This window comes from Oryctolagus cuniculus, chromosome 18, assembly GCF_051225735.1.
Source record: "Oryctolagus cuniculus isolate XC-2025 breed Fujian yellow rabbit chromosome 18, ASM5122573v1, whole genome shotgun sequence".
NCBI classification, from domain to species: domain Eukaryota; kingdom Metazoa; phylum Chordata; class Mammalia; order Lagomorpha; family Leporidae; genus Oryctolagus; species Oryctolagus cuniculus.
In genome coordinates this window covers 24191457-24213579 of record NC_142884.1, presented here as the reverse complement: position 1 = coordinate 24213579, position 22123 = coordinate 24191457, and the positions used below count along the sequence as shown (strand labels likewise).

The window sequence follows — 22123 nt, the reverse complement described above, 5'->3', positions numbered from 1 at the left end:
TGCTAGTTTAATTCTGTTGTGATCAGTGGACAGTCTCTGAATCTGAACACACTGGAATGTGTTGAAACATAAGCGTAGGCTCATTACGTTGCCGGTTTCCTGTACGGTTGAGGAGGGTATACACTCTGCACACGTTGGCTGTCACATTCTGTCTGTCATTTGAGTCAGAGTGGTTACTTGTATTGTTCATATCTTCCACATCTTTCCTGATTTCTGTTTGCTTGTCCTTAGCACTGCAAGAGAGAGGTATGTGCAGATCTCAGACTCTGCGTGTGGTTATCTGTTTCTCTCTGTTCTGTCAATTTTAAGAAATCAGCTTTATTTGACATAAAATTTATATACAGCGAAATTCCTTGTATGTATAGTTCAGTACTTTTTAACAATTGTTTTATTGGGATGTCCTGCACACACCTTACAATTCGCCCGTTTAAAACATGCAGTTAATTGAGTAGTTTCTGTGTATTTACAGAGTGGTGCAGCTGTCACTGCCATCAGTTCTAGGAGACTGGTACTCATTTACACTCGGTCTGCATTCCCCTGATCCCTGCAACTAGCAATCCAGCTGCCGTCTCTGGATTTGTGTGCTCTGACAGTTTATGTAAGTGGAGTCATTCAAGAGGTGGTCTCTTGTCTGGCTTCTTTTACTTAGCATGTTTCTTTCTTTTTTTTTTTTTTTTTAAGATTATTTTATTTATTTGAAAGGCAGAGGGAAAAGAAGAGAGAGGGAGAAAGAGACACACACACACACACGCACACACACAGAGAGAGAGAGAGATCGATCTTCTGTCCATTGGTTCACTTCCCAAACGGTTGCAGCAGCCAGGGCTGAGTCAGGCTGAAGCCATGGGCCTTGAACTCCATCTGGGTCTCCCACATGGGTGGCAGGGACCCAAGCATTTGAGCCATTTTCTGGTGCTTTGCCAGGCGCATTAGCTGGGAGCTGGATTGGAAGTGGAGCATCCAGGACTCTAACTGGAGCTCATATGGGCTGCCGATGTCTCGGCTTAACCCCACTGCACCACTGTGCTGGCCCCTACCATGGTGGGTTGTTATTTTTTAAAGATTTTATTTACTTATTTGAGAGGTAGAGTTACAGTCAGAGAGAGGAAGAGACAGAGAGAAAGGTCTTTCATCCAGTGTTTTACTCCCCAAATGGCTGCAACAGGCAGAGCTGGGCAGACTCAAAGCCAGGAGCCAGGGGCTTCTTCCGGGTCTCCCATGTGGGTGCAGGGGCCCAAGGACTTGGGCCATCTACTACTGCTTTCCCAGGCCACAGCAGAGAGCTGGATTGGAAGAGGAGTAGCTGGGACACAAAACAGTACCCATATGGGATGCCAGCACCTTAGGCAGAGGGCTAGTCTACTATGCCAATGCACCGACTCCACTTTTTTTTTTTTTTTAAGATGTATTTATTTATTTGAAATGCAGAGTGACAGAGAGAGGAAGAGACAGAAAGAGAGAGGTCTTCCATATATTGATTCACTCCTGAAATGGCTGCAACAGCTGGGGCTGGACCAGGCCAAAGCCAGGAACCAGGAACTCCATCTGAGTCTCTCCCATGGGTGGCAAGAATCCAAGTGCTTGGGCCGTCATCGGCTGTCCTCCCAGGCACATTACTAGGAAGCTGGACTGGAAGCAGGGAAGCTGGGACTTGAACTGGTACTCTGAAATGGAACACTGGCATCCCCACTGACACCTGCCGTGTCTCAGTGCCAACCCCCTTAGCATGTTTTCAGAGTTCATCCAGGTTATAGCATGAATCAGTGCTTGGCTCATTTTTTTATGGCTGAAATATTCTTTTCTATGTCTATATACCTCATTTTAGTGGGCCCTTCATCAACTGATTGACATTTGAGTTGCTTCCTCCTTTTGGCAGTTACAAATGTTGCTGCTACAAACATTAATGTAGATGTCTTTGTGTGGACAGTTGCTTTCAGTTCTCTTGGGTACACACCTGGGAGTGGAATCCCTGGGTCATGTGGTAACTCTTTAACCTTTTTGAAGAACTGCTAAACTATTCTCAAAAAGTTGCATCTGTACACATTGCCTACAGGTCTAATTCCTCTACATCATCCCCAATACTTGTTATTATCTGCCTGTTTTATTACAGCTATCCAAGTGGCTGTGAAGTAATATCTCATTGTGGTTTTTCTGCTGAAGTCTGATGTTGAGCATCTTTCCCTGTGCTGTTTGGCCAGTGATTATCTTCTTTGGAGAAGTTTCTAGTCAGATCATTTGCCCATTTCCTAATTGGGTTATTAGCCTTTTTATTCTTCAGTTACTAGGTTACATATTTCAGGTACTAGATTTCCGTGACTTACAAAAATTTTCTCCATGTGTGAGTTGTCTTTTTACCTTCTTGATACAGAAAAATCTTTATTTTATTTATTTTTTATTTGAAAGGCAGAGTTACAGAGAGAGAGGGAAAGAGAGAGACTTTCCATCTGCTGGTTCACTCCCCAAATGGCTGCAATGGCCTGAGCTGGGCCAGGCTGAAGCCAGGAGCCAGGAGCTTCTTCCAGGTCTCCCACATGGGTGCAGAGGCCCAAGCACCTAGGCCGTTCTCTGCTGCTTTCCCAGGTGCATTAGCGGGGAGCTGGATCAGAAGTGGAGCAGCTGGGACTCAAACCGGTGCCCATATGGGATGCAGGCACTGAAGGCAGAGGCCTGACCTTCTATACCACAGCACCAGCCCAAGTCTTTAATTTTGATGAAATCTGGCTTACATATTTTTCTTTCATTGCTTGTCTTTAGGTGTCATAGCTAAGAAATCATTGCCTAATCCAAGGCCATAAATATTTATTTTAAAATTTTTATTTATTTGAAAGACAAAGATTTATTGATTTAGTTGAACGAGAGAGCTATCTTCCTTCCACTGGTTCACTCCCCAGATGCCTGCAACAGCCAGGAATGGGCCAGGCTGAAGTCAGGAGCCAGGAACTCAATCCTGGGTCTCTCACATGGGCGCAGGGACCCAAGTACTTGAGCCATCACCTGCTGCCTCCCAGGAGGCGCATTTACAGGAAGCCGAATCAGAAGCAGAGCTGAGACCTGAGCCCATGTACCCATGTATTTTCTTGTGTGATTGCCTTTACTAGCACCCCTTCCCTTCAGGTGGGTGCAGATTAGTTCGCAGAGCCCTTCCTCTCAGTCTGAAGGAGTCCCTGTAGCATTTCTGAGCGTAGGTGTGCTAACAGTGAATTCTCTCAGATTTTACTTATCCACAGCGTTTTAGTTCTCTTTCACTTCTGAAGCATAGCTATACTTCATGTAGAATTCGTGGTCGACCTTATTTTTTACTTCCAGTTTGACTGTGTCCTCCCATTGCATGCTGGTCTCCATTTATTTTTTTTTTCTTTTTTCTTTCTTTCTTTTTTTTTTTTTTTTTTTTGACAGGCAGAGTGGATAGTGAGAGAGAGAGACAGAGAGAAAGATCTTCCTTTGCCGTTGGTTCACTCTCAAATGGCCGCCGCGGCCGGTGCGCTGCAGCCGGTGCATCGCGCCTATCCGAAGGCAAGAGCCAGGTGCTTCTCCTGGTCTCCCATGGGGTGCAGGGCCCAAGCACCTGGGCCATCCTCCACTGTACTCCCGGGCCACAGCAGAGAGCTGGCCTGGAAGAGGGGCAACTGGGACAGAATCCGGTGCCCCGCCCGGAACTAGAACCCGGTGTGCCGGCGCTGCAAGGCGGAGGATTAGCCTACTGAGCCTTGGCGCCGGCCTACTGGTCTCCATTTCTGATGAGAAGTCAGCTGTTAATCTTACCGAGGCTCCTTGGCATGTGATGAGTTGTCTTTCTTTTTCTGCTTTTCAAGAGACTCTGTCTCCTGCTTGGAGTTGATTGATTTTTATGTATATGTAGATTAATGATTTTCATCAAATTGGCAATGTTCTGCCCCTTTCTCTCTCTCCTGTCTCTTTGGTACTCCTATTATACCTACGTTGGTATACCTGTCAGAGGGGCTGATGCTGCAGCCCAGCAGTTTGCTGTCCAGCTGGCTGCACCTGTCCTGCTGGCTTCCCCTGGCCAGAAACATGGTCATGCAGGTGTTCCGACAGGTGTGGTGTCCTGGTGTACTTGGTTTTGTTATGTTACCTCCCTTCTTCCCTTGTTGCGGCCAGAGGACCTTCCCCACTACGCAGCCGGCTTCTGGTCCTGGGCTGTCGGGTCTCCTGAGGGAGGCGAGCAGCACCTTCTGCAGGTCAGGGAGTGGGGGGTGAACGCTTGGGGCCCTCCCGTGGTTCTGCTGTGTGTGTTTGAGTGAGGTGTTTCTTACCGAGGTGGGATAGGCTGGCGAACTGATGTCTTATTCTCTGTCTACAGGTTCAATGTCAACAACACCATTCTTCACCCAGAGATCGTTGAGTGGTGAGTATAGCCTATGGCCACCCAGGCTGTTCGTGGTGCTCAGCTCATTGGGGGGAGGGACTCCCCACTATTCCCACCCAGCCCATCCTAGCATGCCCAGGAAGACTGTCCACAAGACTTTCCCCCTCAGCCTCTTCTCTTTTGTTTGATTTTTGTTATTGGTTGGTTTTTTCCCCCAAAGAACATGAATTACTCAAATATCAGTTACAGTTCTCTTGCAATTTTCTTGAATCTTTTTAATCAGATGGAAGGTGGATAATGACAAGGGTAAAAGTAAACATCCCACCTGGTCCCCTGGCCAGAAAAGCGGTCTTGCAGGTGTCCTGACAGGTGTGGCATCCTGGTGTACTTGCTTTTGTTGTTGTTGTTGTTACCTCCCTTTTTCCCTTGTTGAGGCTGGAGGGCCTTACCTACTACACAGCCAACTTCTGTTTGGTAGCTGCAGGGTCAGCCTAACAGGTTGGCTGTGGCCTCTGTGTGCCCTGGACGTGGCCTCCAGCTGCGATGTGGCACCGGTTTTCTTCCCAAGCCATCAAGTTGCTCCTTGATTTCCAGCTGCGCTTCCTGTGGACGTTGAAGAGAGGCAAGGCCCCTTGCCACCGCATGGCAGATGTGCAGACTTCTCCCGCCTGACCCTAAATCCACATGGTCACGTGTCCCCATCCAGCCGGGAGATCCAACTCCCCCAGTCTCAGAGCTTAGGAACGCTGGGACCAAAGGATGAGCGGGAATTGACCAAAGGCAGGGGTGGGGAAAAGGCAAGGGTCGTCCAGTCTGAGGGACCACCCCTCCCTGGAGACAAGGGAAAGGGTGGCCTTGCCTGGCCGCCGCGGAGCCAGGGAAGTGAAGTCTGAGTGCGGTCAGGGGAGGGCAGTGGCTCGGCCAGCCCTGTTTGTCCTGAGAGAACTGGGTCTCCCTTTAGCAGGAAACCCTTGAAAGGTATAAGCAAAAGAAGGGTAAAGATCAAGTTTGCATTTTCAAAACTCATCTGGCCTCAGACTGGAGACTCAGCTGTAGGCGAGTGTGGGAGCGGGTTGCTGTTTGGGAGGCTGCGGCGGGGTCCAGGTAGCGAGGCAGGGGCGGCGGCGTGACGGGTTTGAGAGGTAAAGCTGCAGTCAGGAGAGAAGCCGGGAGGAACCGTCTGGGTTTTTGTCCTGAGCAGCTGGGTGGTGCGGGGCTGACTGGGAGGGGCAGACGCCCTGGCAGATCAGGGGCTTGTTGGGGGTGTGTGGAATTTGAGGCAGGTGCCTGTGGGCGAGAAGGCTGGGCCAGAGGTGGAGATCTGAGGATTGCCAACAGATGTGGGTGCCAACCCTCGGGGCTCCCAGCCCTGGCCCAGCAGCCAGCTCCATTTTGACTTCAAATTCATGACTGCCTCTTCTTGTTTTGCTAAAGTACCAAACGCTGGCCCCTACTGCACCCTCTCTCCCCCAGTCAGCAGAACAGAAAATCCCAGATGTGCAGAATGGCCCACGTCCACCTGGGCTGCTTCACACGTGACTTCCCGTCAGGGCCTCTTGTGGTCTGGGTGTTTTGGAGACCACGGCTGAGTTGTGAGCCCCAGCCTCTCCTGAGAGGGAAGCCATTAGATCATCACTTTGGGAAAGTGCACTTGAATCCCAGTGACATTTCCGAGGTGCCAAGGCGGATTCTGCGTTCATCAGGACACCTGCCGACTTTATTAAAGCGAGCAGCAGAAAGGACTTATCTGGCATTTGATGGCAGTAGGACTACTGTGGAAATGTCACATCGTCCTCACTGCCTCGGGGGTGTGTTTTAATAGCCTGAGATTCCAGCGGAGGATCCGTCGCAGTCATGACTGGCGCCCTCTCCAGGTGGCGGAAGGAAGTGCCCAGGGTAGATCTGTGGTGGCAGGTCCCTCACGTCCAGGGGTGGGTGGGCTTTTTCAGGACGTTAAATTCCAGCCCAGGATTGGGTGTTTGGGCCCCCGAGTCCTGAGTGCTTTCACCACCCTCCCTCCCCGGGGCCTCATGGAGGGACGTTGCTGCTGGGAGTAGCGGACACCAGGTGTGAGGCCCCGTGGGGATTCTGGCTGCAGCCGGGCCTCCCCTTGGAAGTCACTGATCTTTCCTGAGCCTCAGCTGCTTCCTCCTGACGATGGAGACACAGATATGTCCGGCTCGCTGTGTGGACGGGAAGGCGTGCCCAGCCTCTCTGCAGTAGTTCGGGTGTGGTTTGAATTTGCTCCCTGAGGGTTCCTGTGTTGGAGGCTCGGTCCTCTGTGTGGTGGTGCTGGGAGGTGTTGGGGCCTGATGGGAAGTCAGAAGTCATGGGGACGCTGTCCTTGGAAGGAATCGGTGGAGTTCTCATGGGATTCTGCTTAGTTCTCGCGAGAGCGTTGTTAGGAAACAGCCTGGCGCTGGCTTCCTTTGCTCCAGGTGACGTCTCGCTCCTGCACACGGGCTCCCACTGTTGTGAGTCTCTCTGCTGGAAGGCCCTCTCCAGGGCCACACTGTGCTCTTGGCGCTCCAAAACAGGTGCTAAGTGACCCTATTGGGTATCTGTCACAGCAGTGGGGAGCACACCGATGGGCTCGGTTTCCTTCTCTGCAAAATGGGCAGACGACTCAAGGGTGCAATGAGAGTGGAGTTGAGTGCCAACCCAGCTTGGTGGTGCTGCCGGTTGCCTGCTGCTGAGCCCTTGACATGTGCCACCTTGTTTAAGGAGGTGCTTCATTTGTGTTCTGTTAGCTAGGTGCTGTAGTTAGCCCCATGCTACAGATGAGGAGACTGAGGCACAGGGAGCTTATGACCTGGGCCGTACCCTTGAAGGAGGGGCCTGCCTGACGCACCCAGGAGCTTGGAGACCCCAGCCTGGGTGTCATGCTGAGGCCGGGGTGGGGAGCAAGGGGTGTGCAGCTTCCTTGGCACACGCACACCCAGCTGGCGGCTGGCGGCCCGGCGGAGGACGTGCGCTTCCGACCAGGAGGCAGCGAGCAGACTCCGCCGGCGCGGGCAGCTTTGCTTTCTGATTTTTGTTTGGGCGTCATTCATTTCCTTTGTGTGACTGTTTTATTGTTTTCCATTCTCTCAAGCAGCGCCTTTTTGATTTCCTGTAAATTCCTCTATAATCATACTCTTCCCCGCAAACATGAGATCATAACCGATCGTTTCTTCTCTTGCGCCGGGTATCGTCGTGTGAATGTGAAGGTCAAAAGTTGAAACTTAATAAGAGCAGGCGTCTGACTTCCATCATTTAGGCTGCGGCTCTACTTTCCTGTTTGGCAGATGATTAAATTGATCCGAAGGTAGAGTAGGGAATAAAAGGCGATGCTTTCATGCCGTCTAATGGCGCGGTGCCTTGGGTTCTGGCTAAGTACCTCTGGAAGCATCACGGAAGAGCAAGTGTGTCGGCAACTGCCACGCGCCTCTCTGGGTTTTAAGTGAGACTGTGTCAAACTGAGTCATCCGCCGGTTATAGAACTGTTAATTACGCATGCATTAACCAAGCCGCGGGTAACGTGTCTATTTCTGCTCCCCTGTTTCTGTGTGCACAGGAGACAGGAAGCATGGATGGCTTAGGGGCAGAAGCAGGGAGCCTGGGTCCTGGGCAGCACGGCCCAAACTGGAGCAGGCATGTGCATGGCGATCGGGGTTCTCCCTGTGTCCGTGCAGAGTGTTCTGGTGGGGATGCCCATCTCTGTCTCCTAAGGAGTTGGCATTTTACCTAGTGTTCACAAGAAAGCCACGTGGGCAGCGGGAACTTGAGTTCCTCTGCACCAGAGGGCAGGAGCTGGAATGTGGGCGTGTCAGACGCAGAGGGAAGGCCCGGCCGGGCCCTGGTGTGGGTGTGGAGGTGGACACTCAGCTCGCGGCTGGCCTAAGCCATTGGTTTGCCTCGTGGCTCTGGGCCTTTGAGAGGACTTGGTGATAGGACCTCCTGTGCGTGTGTGATCCTAACCCGCACATTGCTTCTGTCTTTCTTGTCGTTCTGGGATTTTATCACTGGGTCCCAGGGTCCCTGTGATATTGAACTCCCCACTCCCGGGCCCAGCCGTCTCCCAGTAAGGGAGGATCCTTGGCCCCTCCTGTGAGTTGTGTTCTGCGCAATGGCGCTTTAGGGTGTAGACGCTGACTTTGGAAACCCTTCATTCTGCCCGGTTGTTGTGTTAATCAGCAGAGCGTTCAGACTTCAGCTAATTGATATCTTAATCCTGGGTTTAATGTCCAGAGGCAGTTTTGTGACCCATGAATATTTAAGTGGAAAACAAGAAGATTGCACTCATAACTCTGTGCCCAGTCCAGCTTTTGTCATTTCCAGCCAGTGGCAGGGGACTCTGGCCTGAGTGGGGTGGAAGCCTCAGCTGCGTCAACCTCCCCACACTCATGTTGCCGCCTTTCTGTTAGAGTAGCCACCCCTGGTGTGGCGATGCTCACGGGTCCAGCCCCGAGCCTGGGGTCTCTGCGTGAGGCCGGGCTGTGACCATGTTCTCCTGGCTCACGGCAGGCGCATCCTCATTCTGGCCAAAGAGCTGAATTGCCTTTTGCCCCGTCCTGTCCAGTCCTGAGCCACGGCCCCTGTTGCTTCCTGGAGGAGGCGGCTTTGTCCTCTGGTGGCACTGTCCAGCCTGTCCAGCAGTCTCCCCACACAGCCTCTAGCTGAGCGTGAGCCTCCCTCAGTGCAGGGGCCCGGCATCCACAGAGGCTGGAGGAGAGATGGCCTCATCTGATTGGGTGTGGCGAGTTCCTCCCGAGACGGGGAGAAGCCGTGCAGGGTGCTGGAGAGTCTTGTGTTCTGCAGTGATCTCAGGAGCAGTGTCTGGTGCTTGTGTCTTGGAGATAACCGGGCCAGGCGAGGGCGCGTCCTTCTCCACCTGCTGCCCAGGCCAGACTTCAGGTCCAGAGTGCCCGATGGATTGTTGGTTAAACAGACACTCAGCAGACGTCTACTTAAGCTTGGGTTCAACTGGGCCAGGCCAAAGCCCAGCCAGCCACTGCCTTGGTGGGGTAGTTTGCCCTGGTTCTCTCTCTCTCTCTCTTTTTTTTTTTTAATATGACTTAAAAAAAAAAAATCCATCCTGGATTAATCAGCTAGAAGCCCAGTTCATCACCTTCCCCAAAGTAAAATCAGAAAGGGGATAGGTCCCTGGGCCTCCCTGGGTGAAAATGATGATTGGAAATGTCATCAGAGGGAATGTGGCTGGGGTCCGGGGCTCCTCTCTCCCTGGGCCCGTGACAGCCTCTTCCCGCTCATCTCAGGGAGGGTGCTCAGGCTGCTGGGAGTCGGCAGAGCAGGTGCCTGTGAGTGTGGGCCCCTGGGGGCCCGAGTCCTGGGCTGCCTCTTCCACTGTGGGAGCAGCGCTGCTCCGTGCTACGGAGGCCTGGAGAGGCTACTCCCCCACCTCGGCACCACCGCAGGCTGAGCAGCATCCCTCGTCGACCTGGTGGCTGGGGCTGGCTGGGGCTGGGCCGGGCTGGGCTGGGCTGGGCCGGGGCTGGCTGGGGCTGGGCCAGGGCTGGGCTGGGCTGGGCTGCCTGGGGCTGGGGCTGGGCTGGGCCGGGCTGGGCCGGCCTGGAGGAGCCTGCTTTTGCTCCTGAAATGAGGCTATTGGTGGTGCTGTTGGACATGAGATGTCTTCCAACTCTGGGGCGATGCCCAGGGAGTATTGGCTTGCCAGGCGCGGTCCCTGGAGGGCGGGGGCCCATTGCCACTTTTTCTTGTAGAAGGGACTTAAATTGCCAGTGGGATCGCTGTGTGAGGGTTCACAGAGACGCTCCTGGGACACAGAGAAGGGGTTTAGTGGGGGGGCTGGGGGCTGGCGGGAGGTGTGTTCTCCATGGGAACTGGAGGCTGCGTGCCGAGGTGAAAGGGCAGGAGTAGTTTCCAGGCTGCAGAGGGAAGGGGGGGCAGGGGCAGGGGGGCTGGGAGTCTGGGGGCAGTTTTATCTTCCTCCCGAGGACACCTGGAGGCCACTAAAAGGCCCTGGTGAGGGGAGGCCTGCTTGGTGTTTCCTAGAGCTGTGAGTGACGGAGCAACCATGGAAGAGCAGGCGGGGCTGGGGCTGGGCCGGGGCCGGGGCCGGGGCCGGGGGGCTGGGCCGGGCTGGAGAGGGACGAGTCTGGTCTGAGAGGCAGAGGAGGTTGCATGGCGGCCCCAGGCCACAGGCGGGACGTGGAAGGCGATGGACGGAGGAGAAGGAGGTATCCTGGGTGATGCCCGGGTCCTTGTCCTCAGAGCGCTATGGAGAGGGATGAGAGTTCTCTTACCCTGGGCCCCAGGCAGGTGACATGGAGCTCACTGGGCCATCTCTCTGCCTGGAGCACCCTCAGAGCTGCCAAGGCCTGAACCCCATGCGTGGGTGGGCACAGGGAATCTAACCAGTGGGAAGAATGGTGGCTGAGGCCGTGGGCCGGGGTCCCAGGTGGAGGGAGACACCTGCCGAGGAGAAAGTGTGGGTGGCGTCAGGTCAGAGGCCTGGGGCTGGGTGCAGCAGCCTGGTTCCACCTGTGCTGTCACTCAGGGCGGCACAGCCTTTGAGTCTAGAGAGGCCGACTCGTCGTGGAGGGTGGCAGTGGGGACGAGGCCCAGGTGGCTGCTACTTGCTCCTGCAGGGGAGTTTGGACCTCAGGAGCCCGAGTTGTACATTTGAGCCCTGCCGTGGCTCAGACCTCACCCTCCAGGGAACAGGGACCAGCGTTCGGTGCTGGGCGGCAATGGTGACAGATAGCTGGCGGTCCCAGCTGTGTGGCGTCATGGAGACGGTATGAGTCAGTGGCTGGCTGCACCCGTGAAGTCCCTGAGGGCCCGCTGCCTCTGAAGGCCTGCATCCTTGCCTGCCTGGCCGAGGACAGACGGAGGATGAGCCATACCCTCGGGGCCGAGAGGTGGCAGCTGATCTGCCACCAGGCTGCTTGTGGGTGTTCCCTTTGCAGAGGGAAAGTGGGCAGGTGGGAGCCTGGTGAGGGAGGGCCCCGCCCTTAGTAAAGGGAAGCGGGGCTGACCCTGGAGGGGAAGCCCTGAGGGCCTCCCTCTGCAGAGTGGGCACCTCGTGTTCAGGGGTCAGCTGGGGCTGCTCCGCCTTGCTCTCCAGGTCTCAGCGTTACAGGCTCCCGTCCCCACTCGAGCCAGCGCCCCTCCTGGCACCCCCTCCTGGGGCAGCCGTTCTGCCACCTTGCCTCTGTGTCTCTTTCCCGAGTCTCACGATGAAGCACGCGTCCCTTCACTCCACTCTGCCCGGTGTCTGGTGCACGCGATGTGAATGAGCGGGCATTTGCCGTTATGGGCACCAGCGCTTCATGAAGGCTCTCGAAGCAACAGGTGCGTGCGGTTCAAACAGTCCCCTGGGACAGAACGCTCCCGGGAGCCAGATCAGAGTCACACGCCCTCCCGCCCACGCTTCCCAGCCCCACCGCCTGTTTCTGGTTCTTCATACACTGGATCCCACTTTACCTGCTTGCGCAGTCAGCGTTCTGCACCGTCTTGCTTTCCCACGGGTAAACTGAGGCTGCGAGGCAGGCACAGCCACCGCCCCTTCCACAGCTCATCCCTCCCACTGCCTTCACCTCTGGACTTTCCTCACTGTTTCCTGTCAGGGTTCCTAACATTTCCACCATGTTTATGTGGTCAGTAAATCTGACATATTTGGGGGTGGGGGTTAATTTAATTTTTTAAAAAATATTTATTTGAAAGGCAGAGTTAGACATGAAGAGATAGAGAGAGAGAGATTGTCCATCTGCTGGTTTGCTCCCCAAATGGCTGCAATGGTAGTGACTGAGCCAAGCTGAAGCCAGGAGCCAGGAACTTCATCCGGGTCTCCCACATGGGTGGCAGGGGCCCAGGTACTTGGGCCATTTTTCACTGCTTTCTCAGGTGCATCAGCAGGGAGATGGATCAGAAGTGGAGCAATCAGGACTAGAACTGGTACTCATATGGGAAGCCAGTGTCACAGGTAGCAGCTTCCCCACCCTGCACCAAAATATTGGCCCAACTTAATTCTAAAAGGTTGGGGGTGGGGGGCAGCACTGTGGTGTAGCAGGTAAAGCCGTGCCTACATTGCTGGCATCCCATATGGTTTTTTATTATTATTTTTTTTTTTTTGACAGAGTGGACAGTGAAAGAGAGAGACAGAGAGAAAGGTCTTCCTTTGCCGTTGGTTCACCCTCCAATGGCCGCCGTGGCCAGCGCGCTGCGGCCGGCGCGCTGCGCTGATCCGAAGGCAGGAGTCAGGTGCTTTTCCTGGTCTCCCATGGGGTGCAGAGCCCAAGCACTTGGGCCATCCTCCACTGTACTCCCTGGCCACAGCAGAGAGCTGGCCTGGAAGAGGGGCAACCGGGACAGAATCCGGTGCCCCGATCGGGACTAGAACCTGGTGTGCCGGCGCCGCAAGGTGGAGGATTAGCCTAGTGAGCTGCAGCGCCGGCCCATCCCATATGGTTTGAGTCCCGGTTGCTCCACTTCCAATCTAGCTCTCTACTGTGGTCTGGGAAAGCAATAGAAAATGGCCCAAGTCCTTGGACCCCTGCATCTGTGTGGGAGACCTGGAAGAAGCTCCTGGCTTCAGATCAACCCAGCAGCTCTGGCCATTGCAGCCATTTGGGGAGTGAACAGTGGGTGGAAGACTTCTCTCTCTCACACACATATACTCTCTCTCTCTCTGCCTCTCTATAACTCTGCCTTTCAAATAAATAAATAAATCTTTAAAAAAAAAAAAAAAAGAAACAGGTTTCTGTTTCTGTAGCTGTGACCATGGTCTCTGCAGAGCTAAGAGAGGTAACCTGGTGGCAGTTGCTTCTCTTTGGAGTTCGATGTCACGGTTTCAGGGGCTCCCTCCAAGGGAAGCTCCTAGCACCAAGAGCCTATAGATATTTTTTTTAAAGAATTACCATCAGTTGTAGAAAATAAATCCATATTTTAGTTTATTCTCTGCTTGAAGTGTGGTATTCTTTTTGTTTTTAATTTAAAAAACTCATTAAAACAAAGACAACGCATGTGCATTGTTGGAAGTTAGAAAATACACAGTAGCAGAAATATCCCCAGTGCTTAGAGCATCCTTGATGTGTCCAGTATGGCTCCCCAGTCTTAGCTGCGTGTGATACTGGGCTTCTCCCTCAATGCTGACTCACTGAGAAACCTGAGCCAGTTACCACGCAGCTCATCCTGCCTTCTGCATTTGTACATGTCTTTGTTCCTTTGGGTGGCGCTTAGCCCATTCTTCTTCTATCCCCACATTCTATCTTCTTTTCTGTTTTATTTTTTTTAAGATTTATTTATTTATTTGAAAGGCAGAATTATAGAGAGGGATAAATCTCCTATCCATTGGTTCACTCCTCAGGTGGCCACAACGGCCAGAGCTGTGCAAGATGGTAGTTGTACTTGGACCATCATCTGTAGCCTTACCAGGTGTGTTAACAGGAAGCTGGATTGGAAACAGAGCATCTGGGACTCAAACTGGCGCTCTGACGTGGGCTGCAGGTGTTACAGGCAATAGCTTAACCTGCTGTACCACAACACCAGCCCCTGAACTTTAGTTTGATTATACTTTTGGACCAACTCCACTTTTTAGAAAGTATCCCATTATCTCATCCTCTCTTTGATTTGTGCGCGCGCTCTCTCTCTCTCTCTTTCTCTCTCTGCCTGGGGTACATCCTTAAGGACTTTCTCCATTTAAGGCCTGTTTTTCCTTTCTTTTATTCATAGGTTGCCTCAGTATGTATTTTTATATTTACATGGAATGCAAAGAAAAGAAGTCTGTGGCTGAGCAGCCATGCAGCCTTTGACGTTACTTTAGCCAAGTCTTAGTTTTCCCATCTGTTAAATAGCTATGATAATTCTCTTTCCAGATTGGGTTCCTGGGGAAGCTGAGCCCCAGAGATAAGTGAGCAGGATGTATCCCAAAGCATCCTCTTGGGGTCAGTGCATGGGATGGAGTGAGGGAGCAGGCTTGGGCTCTGATGCAGCCACGAGGGCAGCTCAGCTGATCCTAGTGGGAGCTCTAGAGCTGGACTGGCCCCAGGGACGTCCCCAGTTGATGCAGGGGAGCTGGGTCTTTGTTCCTTCCGTCAGGTCTTGGAGGCCAGTACAGGGGTGTGGCCATGGGGAGTGCAGTTGCCCAGAGGACTGGCTGGCTGCCCGCACTTCCAGCAGCAGGTGGGACAAGGGCTTTAGTCCTGCAGGCGGCTGTTTGGGCAGTGCAGCCAGCATCCACTGCCACGTACAGGACCTGCGCAGAACAGGCACCAGTAAATGGCAATTGGAGGAGAAGGGAGGCCGTGTGTGGTTCCTGAGATTTGTCTGTTTAGCTTTGTGGGCCTGATATTTGGAAATATGGTCAGGCCTCTATGTTCATAGGTTCTATACATGTTGATGCAGCCAACAGCAGGGGAAAATAGTAACAATTCCAGAAAGTTCCAAAGAGCACCACTGGAATTTGCCATGTGCCCAGCCCTGCCGTGAATCCATGTGGGTGAAGTGCTGTTCTGTGGGTGTGCCCTGCCGAGGGCCTCCTAGCCGTCACAGAGCCTACGTCACCCTCTAGGACTCATTGGCTGAGGGTCTACCTCAGGCTTCCTTGGTGTAGGATGTACTTAGACCTAAGAGGGTTGCATCTGCCCTGAAGGTGGACCCGCTGTTCCCTGAACCATACACTATAACAACTATTTACATGGCATTTGTATTCTGTCAGGTACTGTAAATAATCCAGAGATGACTTAAAGCATACAGGAGAATCTCCGTAGGTGATATGCAAATACTACGCCAGTTTATTTTATTCACTCTCCAATTGGCCACAACATCCAAGTCTGAGCCAGGAGCCCAGAACTCCATGCAGGTCTCCCATGCGGGTGGCAGGGGCCCAAGCACTTAGGCCATCTTCCCCTGCCTCCCCAGGTGCATTAGCGGGGAGCTGGATCGGAAGCCAGAGCAGCTAGCACTCAAACCTGTGCCCCAATATGGGGTGCCGGCATCGCAGGCGGCAACTTAACCCACTGTGCCACAACGCTGCCCCTGTGCCATTTCACAGAGGTACAAGAGCATCTATGGATTGTGGTGTCCATGGGCGGTGGGAAGCAGGGAGCCTACGAGGGACGGCCAAGAGCTGTCTGGCTTCAGTGGGCTCTGTGTTCGACTCTGTTTCCGTAACAGACCCTTGTGTAGCACTGGCCATGTGCTAGGAGCTGCCCTCGGCACTCTGAGATGCCAGGTCTCGGTTCTCACAGCAATCCTGATGCGGAAAATACTGGTACTGTCTCCAGTTTACAGATGAGGAACCCGAGGCACCAAGTAAGGTTCCCAGCCACACAGCTGGGAAGGGGTGGGGCTGAGACGGGAGCCCGGGGTCTGTCCCCGAGGCCTGCCCTTGGCACCTCTGCACACTGCCATCTTTTTTTTTTTTTTTTTTTGAAAGGCAGAGTGGACAGTGAGAGAGAGAGACAGAGAAAGGTCTTCCTTTGCCGTTGGTTCACCCTCCAATGGCCGCCGCGGCTGGTGTGCTGCGGCTGGCGCACCGCGCTGATCCGATGGCAGGAGCCAGGTACTTATCCTGGTCTCCCATGGGGTGCAGGGCCCAAGCACTTGGGCCATCCTCCACCGCACTCCCTGGCCACAGCAGAGAGCTGGACTGGAAGAGGGGCAACCGGGACAGAATCCAGCGCCCCGACCGGGACTAGAACCTGGTGTGCCGGCGCCACGAGGCGGAGGATTAGCCTAGTGAGCCGCGGCGCCGGCGCACACTGCCATCTAAATGCCCTAAGCCTGGAGTTGGTCGTCTGAAACGGGCAGAGGAAGAATATCATTGACTTCGCCCCACGGTGTGCGTCTGGCCTGGGGATGAGACTGAGCGCAAGACAGAGCTTGTTGTGAGGATGCTGGGCACCCCCTGGAGGCCGGCTGCTGGAGGCACAGGGTGATGACCCTTCCATTCCCTGGGGGCACAGGGCAAGAGAGGCCCTGCCCCAGTCTCCACCCCACCTGGCATCTCAAGGGGGTCCTGGCCCTGCTTCCCCCACCCCACATACACCTGCATCTCTTTCCTTGCTGCTCTGCCCCTCTTGTCAGCCCTGTGATGCTGAATTACTGAAAAGGCTGAGCCAGTCATGATGCAGGTCATCCTACCTTCCGGATTTGTGCGTGTGTTTGTTCTGGGTCGAGCTCCTCTTGTCGGCCCTTGGTCTCGGCGTCTCTCTGTAGACCAGCTCCTGCCACACCTAGGCCTGTGCACCTGACTCCTTCCTGCCCCATCTCAGGCACGGGCCTGTCATGTGATGTCCCATGAGTCGGGGTGGAGGGGGGGAGGTCAAGAAGTCTCTTTAGTGGACATGGCAGGGTGAGGTCCTGAGAGGCAGCACTTGAGATGAAGGTGCAGCACGCTGGCCACGTGGATTTGATTCCCCTTTTGTGGATGAGGAAGCAGAGGCTAGGGGACACAGGGGGTGTGTGGCTCCCGTGGCCGGGCTGCTTCTGCCACCCTCAGCGGCTTCCCGAGCCTGCCAGCCGGGGCTGGTCTTAGGGCGGGATGGGCAGCTGCTGAGCTCCTGCGCCCAAGGCTTTCCTCTGGATGCCTGAGACTTGGGGGCCCTCCTCCCGGCCTGTGCAGCCACTGCCAGGCTCAGACAGTGCCCTGCCCGGGCTGTGCGGGGTATGCTGGGCCCCAAGCGCTCCCCGGAGGGGTCTGCACTGACTTGCCGCTCTGTCTCTCTCCTCTCTGCAGCCGAGTGTTTAAGACCGACATGGAGCTGGAGGTCCTGCGCTACACCAACAGGATCTCCAGCGAGGCCCACCGGGAGGTGAGCTGGCCGCCCGCTTGGTTGGGTGGGCGGCACTGACGCGTGTGCGCCGGCTGGGAGTCCCCAAGGGCTGCTGGAGAGGGAGGGAGTTTGCGTGGTGATGGCTGCCTTTGGTATTCCTGGTGGACGCTGAGGCCCTGCCCAGTCCCCACCCCACGTGGGAGTAGTGGACACCAGTCAGGGAGTCCTGCAGCGTAACATCCTGCCTGCTTCCTGGCGTTCAGCAGCTCGCAGTTCATTTGAGTCTTGGCGTTAACTGTGGTCCAAGCACACTTACTACTGCTGATGTTCCCTGAGAGCATCTTCACTGGTTGTCTTCTAAACTTCGCCACGAGACTCGAGGAACAGGACCCAGAGAGGCCGTGTGTGTATCTTGAGAGACAGCCAGGGTGGCTGGGAGGGCACAGTGCCCACCATGGGCCAGTCACAGGCTCGCGTTAGGAAACAGGGCAGGGTGACCGGTGGGCAGCATAATCTCCTGTCCAGGGCAGTTGGAGAGGGAGGGAGCTCCCATCTGCTGCTTTACTTCCCGAATGCCTCGCAATGGCCAGGACTGGGCCGTGGCCAAAGCTGGGAGTCAGGGACACAATCCAGTCTCCCACGTGGCAGGCAGGAACCCAAATACTTGAGCCATCACCACTGCCTCCCAGGGTCTGCATTAGCAGGAAGCTGGAGTCAGGAGTGGGTCTGCAGCCCAGGTTCTCCTGTGTGGGTTGCAGGCATCTTAAGCTGTGTCTTAGCTGCTGATCTGAATGGCTGCCCCAATTTTCTCTGTTTTATGGATGGGAAGCAAAGGAAAACACTTAGTGTTAGTCATCATGGCTTTCCTGGGATTAAGTATTCACCGCACACACCATAGTTAAATCTTTGCTGTCCTCGGCCCGCGTGCCGCCACTGCGCCATAGCTCGGCACTCAGCGTTTGTCTGCTTCCAAATGCAAGTGCTCCGTGGTGGTTTCAATAAAGCAGAGTGGCTCTGGGAGCCTTAAAAAGTTCCAATTTGTCACATCCTCGCATCCCTGTGTGTGCTGCTCGCTCCTTCTCTTCTTTCCTTTTTGTGAAGAAAGGGGTTCGTTTGAAGAAGCCCTGCATTATTTATAAGGCCGTGTTACTTATCTGCTTAACACAAATGTCTTTGCTTAATATCCATCCTCTAGGTAATGAAGGCGGTGAAAGTGGGAATGAAAGAATATGAGATGGAAAGGTAAGCTGTGTCTCTCTGGGTAAAGATTAAAATGCAGAAAGCAGTGATGTCCGTTCGCTGAGCGAGTAACGGATGATGGTGCCACGGCGATGGCGCAGATCACGTGGGGGTGACAAGTGGACTTCGGGACGGCGGGTGGGCGGGACTGATCTGCCGGTGGCCGCCGCCGGGGCCCTGGCTGAGTGTTGGATGGTGATGGTCGCTGGTTACTTTTCAGCGTGGTCTAGTGCCCCATCATTCCACTCTTGGACTTCGTTTCTGCAATTTGCAGGAAACTTGACCAAATAGCGGCTATTGTAAGCGTGAACGCTGCCAGTAGAGCAGCTTGCCATTTTTATGTGTAAACAGCGCCATTATGGCTGCTGTGCTTGGACCGCTGGGTCAGGGATGCTTAAGTGGCTCGTAAAGTGCGGTGGAGGGCTCCGCTAGCCTTCAGCTCCCATTAGGCCTGCAGGGAGCTGCACACCTGGGGTGCTTCCTGGGACTGCTCAGCCTCAGCACACTGCTGCCAGGGGGCCAGGGAGCCCTGGGGTCAGACCCGGCCCACCCCATGGCTCCCTTCCCACCCACCATCCGGGGTCTCCTGGCAGTGGCTGTGCTGTAGGCAAGCCTGGGCAGGGGACCTCTAAAAGAGGCTGCCGTTCTCCGTACCTCACCTTGGACTTGCCTTTGCTACCTGGCCTTGTAAGAGCTTGGCTGCTGCCGCAGAGCCCAAGTTCACCCTCTGCTGTACTCAGGGCCTGCCCTGGGCCAAGCCCCAGCTCTGGGAGTACGGGGACAGGGAAATTGATTGCCTGTCGCACCCCCAGCCCCTCTGGCCTGTCCGCATTGTCAGCGTGGGGTACAGGGCCACGGGGCAGGTGGGATCGGCAATGGGCAGTGAGGACAATCTTTCCCTGTTGCTGTGGCTCGGGGATGGCTGTGTTTATCCAGATCCAAGCCTGAAAAGAGTCAGGAGTGAACCTCTATACTGGTGCCCTCGTCTTAGCCTGGGGGTCAGAAGTCGAAACAGCCATACCTGCTGCTGTGTCATCCCAGGCAGGGCATGGAGCAAGGGCCACCAGACACCTGCCTCCATCCCATGAGCCCAGGGGGCAGGGGAGCAGGTGCTGAGCTGTGCACCCTGCAGCAGAACAGCGCCTGTGGTCTGGGATGCCCAGCATCCCTCCCCCCTGGCCTCCACACCCTGAGGGTGTGAAGTGGGACAAGCACTGTGGGGCTACCTCCAGGATGTGGGTGGGCAGTGGGGCCCTCAGATTGGCACTGCCCTAGAAACTGTTGACTCATGGTGACCCATGGCGGATGCCTCAAATAAAAATAACCAAGAAATTGGAGCAGGAGGAGCTTATCCCGGCGTGGAGCCCTACTGTCCGCTGCAGGCTGGCAGCCTGCACCTGAGAGGGGCCTGAGCCACCCACACCTGGCGGCCCAGGGCCTGGAGCCTGGAGCCTGGAGCCTGGAGGGCGACCCTGCTGTAGCGGGTGCAGGGCACGGAGCTGTGCGGGGCCTGGGATGCTTCCCCCAGCTCTCAGCCCCCTCCCCTGGTAATGGAAGGGTTCCTACCCCCCTTTCTTTCTCTGGGAAATTTCAGGTGGAGTAGAATAGTATAATGAACCCTCAAGTCCCCATCAGAGTTTCGGTTTAATTTTGTTCTTTTGTTTTGCTGGAATACTTTAAAACAACCTCAGACAGCATGTCATTTCACCAGTAAACACTCTGATAGGTGTCTCAGTTGATGAAGTTTTTTTTTTTTTTTTTTTTTTTTCCTTCCCGTGGTCACCACATCTCTATCACATCAAATTTTCCAGGTTTATGGTACCCCGGGCCCTCCATATCTGTGGATCTCACTCCTGCAGATCCAACCCACCATGGATTGGAAATATTCCAATTAAAAAAGTCATGTCTGCACCACACATGGACAGACTTTTTTTCTTGTCATCATTCCCTACACGATACAGTGTGACATCTGTTTGCACAGCGTTCACGTTGTGTTGGGTATTGCAAGCGATCTAGAGATGAGTTAAAGTGTACAGGAGATTATACACAGGTTTTATGCAAATATTATAGAAGGGGACTTGGATATCCTTGGATCTTATTATCCTAGGGGTCCCGGAGCCGCAAGTCCTTTCTGAAGAACAGCTGTGATTCTGTACTGTTACCAACATCTAGTCCATATTGCTGGGAAGCTATCTTATTAGAACTGCTTTGTTGGAGCTGGGCTCCGAGCAACGTGTCCGTGTTGCATTTGGCTGATGTTTGGAGGAGTATCTTGCCAGGCTCAGCTCTGGGGAGAGCTTCCCTTGGTCTACAGACTGCTCAACCTTCTACCTGCACCACCAACCCTAGACAGGCCCGTTACTGCCTCCTCTGTGCACCAGGTGGGCTGAAGCTGGGGGCCTCAGCCAAGTGCTAGGGAGCTCATGGCCAGGAGCAGCCCTGCGGAGGGTGCCGCATGGTGTGGATTCAGCAGGACGGGCCAGGTGTGTTCACCGCTGTGCACCTGCTGTGTGCTGCGCCTGTCTGTGGCTGCTCACAAGGAGGGCAATGCCTGTGTCTCAGGCCTGTGGGAAGCCTTGTGACATCTGGGTGTCTGAGAGCTTAGGGCAGGGATAGATGGGTATGGGGCTATGGACCACTTGGTAGATAAGTGGATGCAGAGATGACAAAAGAGAGATGGAATCTGTTCCAGGAGGACAGACAGGGTTAGGGGTGTCACCCCCTGAAGGTGGTGGGAAGACGGTTGTCGAGGCATGTCATCCCGTCTCAGGGCGTCCCGCAGCCCCTGGGGCACCTGCAGCCATGAGGCCGGCTGACTGTTCTCTCTGCCTTGCGCAGGATTCTCTGTCACTGCCAGGGTTGCTTTGTGGCCTGTCTTGTTGCCTAGAAGGCCATGTCTCATTATCTGCATAGTGTCTTGGTGCCGGGAACTCTGCCTGGGGCTGTTAGATGGATGGATGGGAGAGAAAAGTTCCTGGGCTGTTTTCCTGCATCCCCTACACCATTGAGGACTTCTGAATTTTAGTAACTCCACGGTGGGGATAAGAATCTGCCAGAGCCCTGGTTGGTGGCTCAGGAGGCAAGGCCCTGTAAACCCCTGGCTGGCTGCCCGGCAAGGCCACGTGGACCGCTGACTCCCAGGGCTGAAGGTGAGCAATTGCACCAGGCCCGTCCAGCGACCCTGAAACCTGCTAACCTGCTGGCCCTTGTCCCGGGAGCCGGGCCAGCCCCAGCTTCCCGCAGAGACCCCATGCGAGGAGGGTAGGATGTCCTGTGTGTCAAGGCTGGAAGCCAGGAGAGCTGCTGGCCAGGAGCTCCAGTGCCAAGCCTCATCTTTTTGTTTTGTTATCAAGGATGTGTCATAAAATCTTGAGGGCAATGTTTAAAAAAAAGGAAGCAAGCGGATGGCGTTTATGAAGGCACTGCTTCCTCCGTGCTGTGCCCATGGGCAAGGTTTCAGAGGAAGTGAAAATCGTCTTCTGCCGCTGAGGTGTAGTAGGTTGTGTCAAAGCAAGGAGACATTGATGTAGGGGTAGATGAGGCCCAGGCAGCGGCCCACTGCAGGCCCGAGCAGGCAGGCTGTTTTACCGCCTCATATTATTTAACGCGAGTGGTGTAGCCAGCCTGTAGCAGGCTGGCACGAGCTGGCAGCCGAATCAATTACCTGCGAACACTAATTTAGAGCATGCCCAATTGGCTGTGTAAGCAGGGCCCGGTTCACATTTGCCACAAGGAGATTAATAACTTGATGCTTTTGACAGCCTGGGACCGGAATTGGAATTGCAGCCTCTTTTTCTCCTGGCTGTGGGTGGGGGCA

At 54.5% G+C, this 22123-nt stretch overlaps 1 protein-coding gene across 2 annotated transcripts in view; it reads left to right on the top strand.

The window, feature by feature from the left end:
* The window catches only part of PEPD (peptidase D), a 112244-nt gene that overhangs the window by 34002 nt on the left and 56119 nt on the right, over positions 1 to 22123 (top strand). For both annotated transcript variants that reach the window (XM_051846721.3, XM_089319125.1), the window contains 3 exons: positions 4322 to 4366; positions 17031 to 17106; positions 18263 to 18309. In XM_051846721.3, coding sequence (XP_051702681.1) covers positions 4322 to 4366; positions 17031 to 17106; positions 18263 to 18309 — 168 coding nt within the window. The remainder of the gene's footprint in view (positions 1 to 4321; positions 4367 to 17030; positions 17107 to 18262; positions 18310 to 22123) is intronic.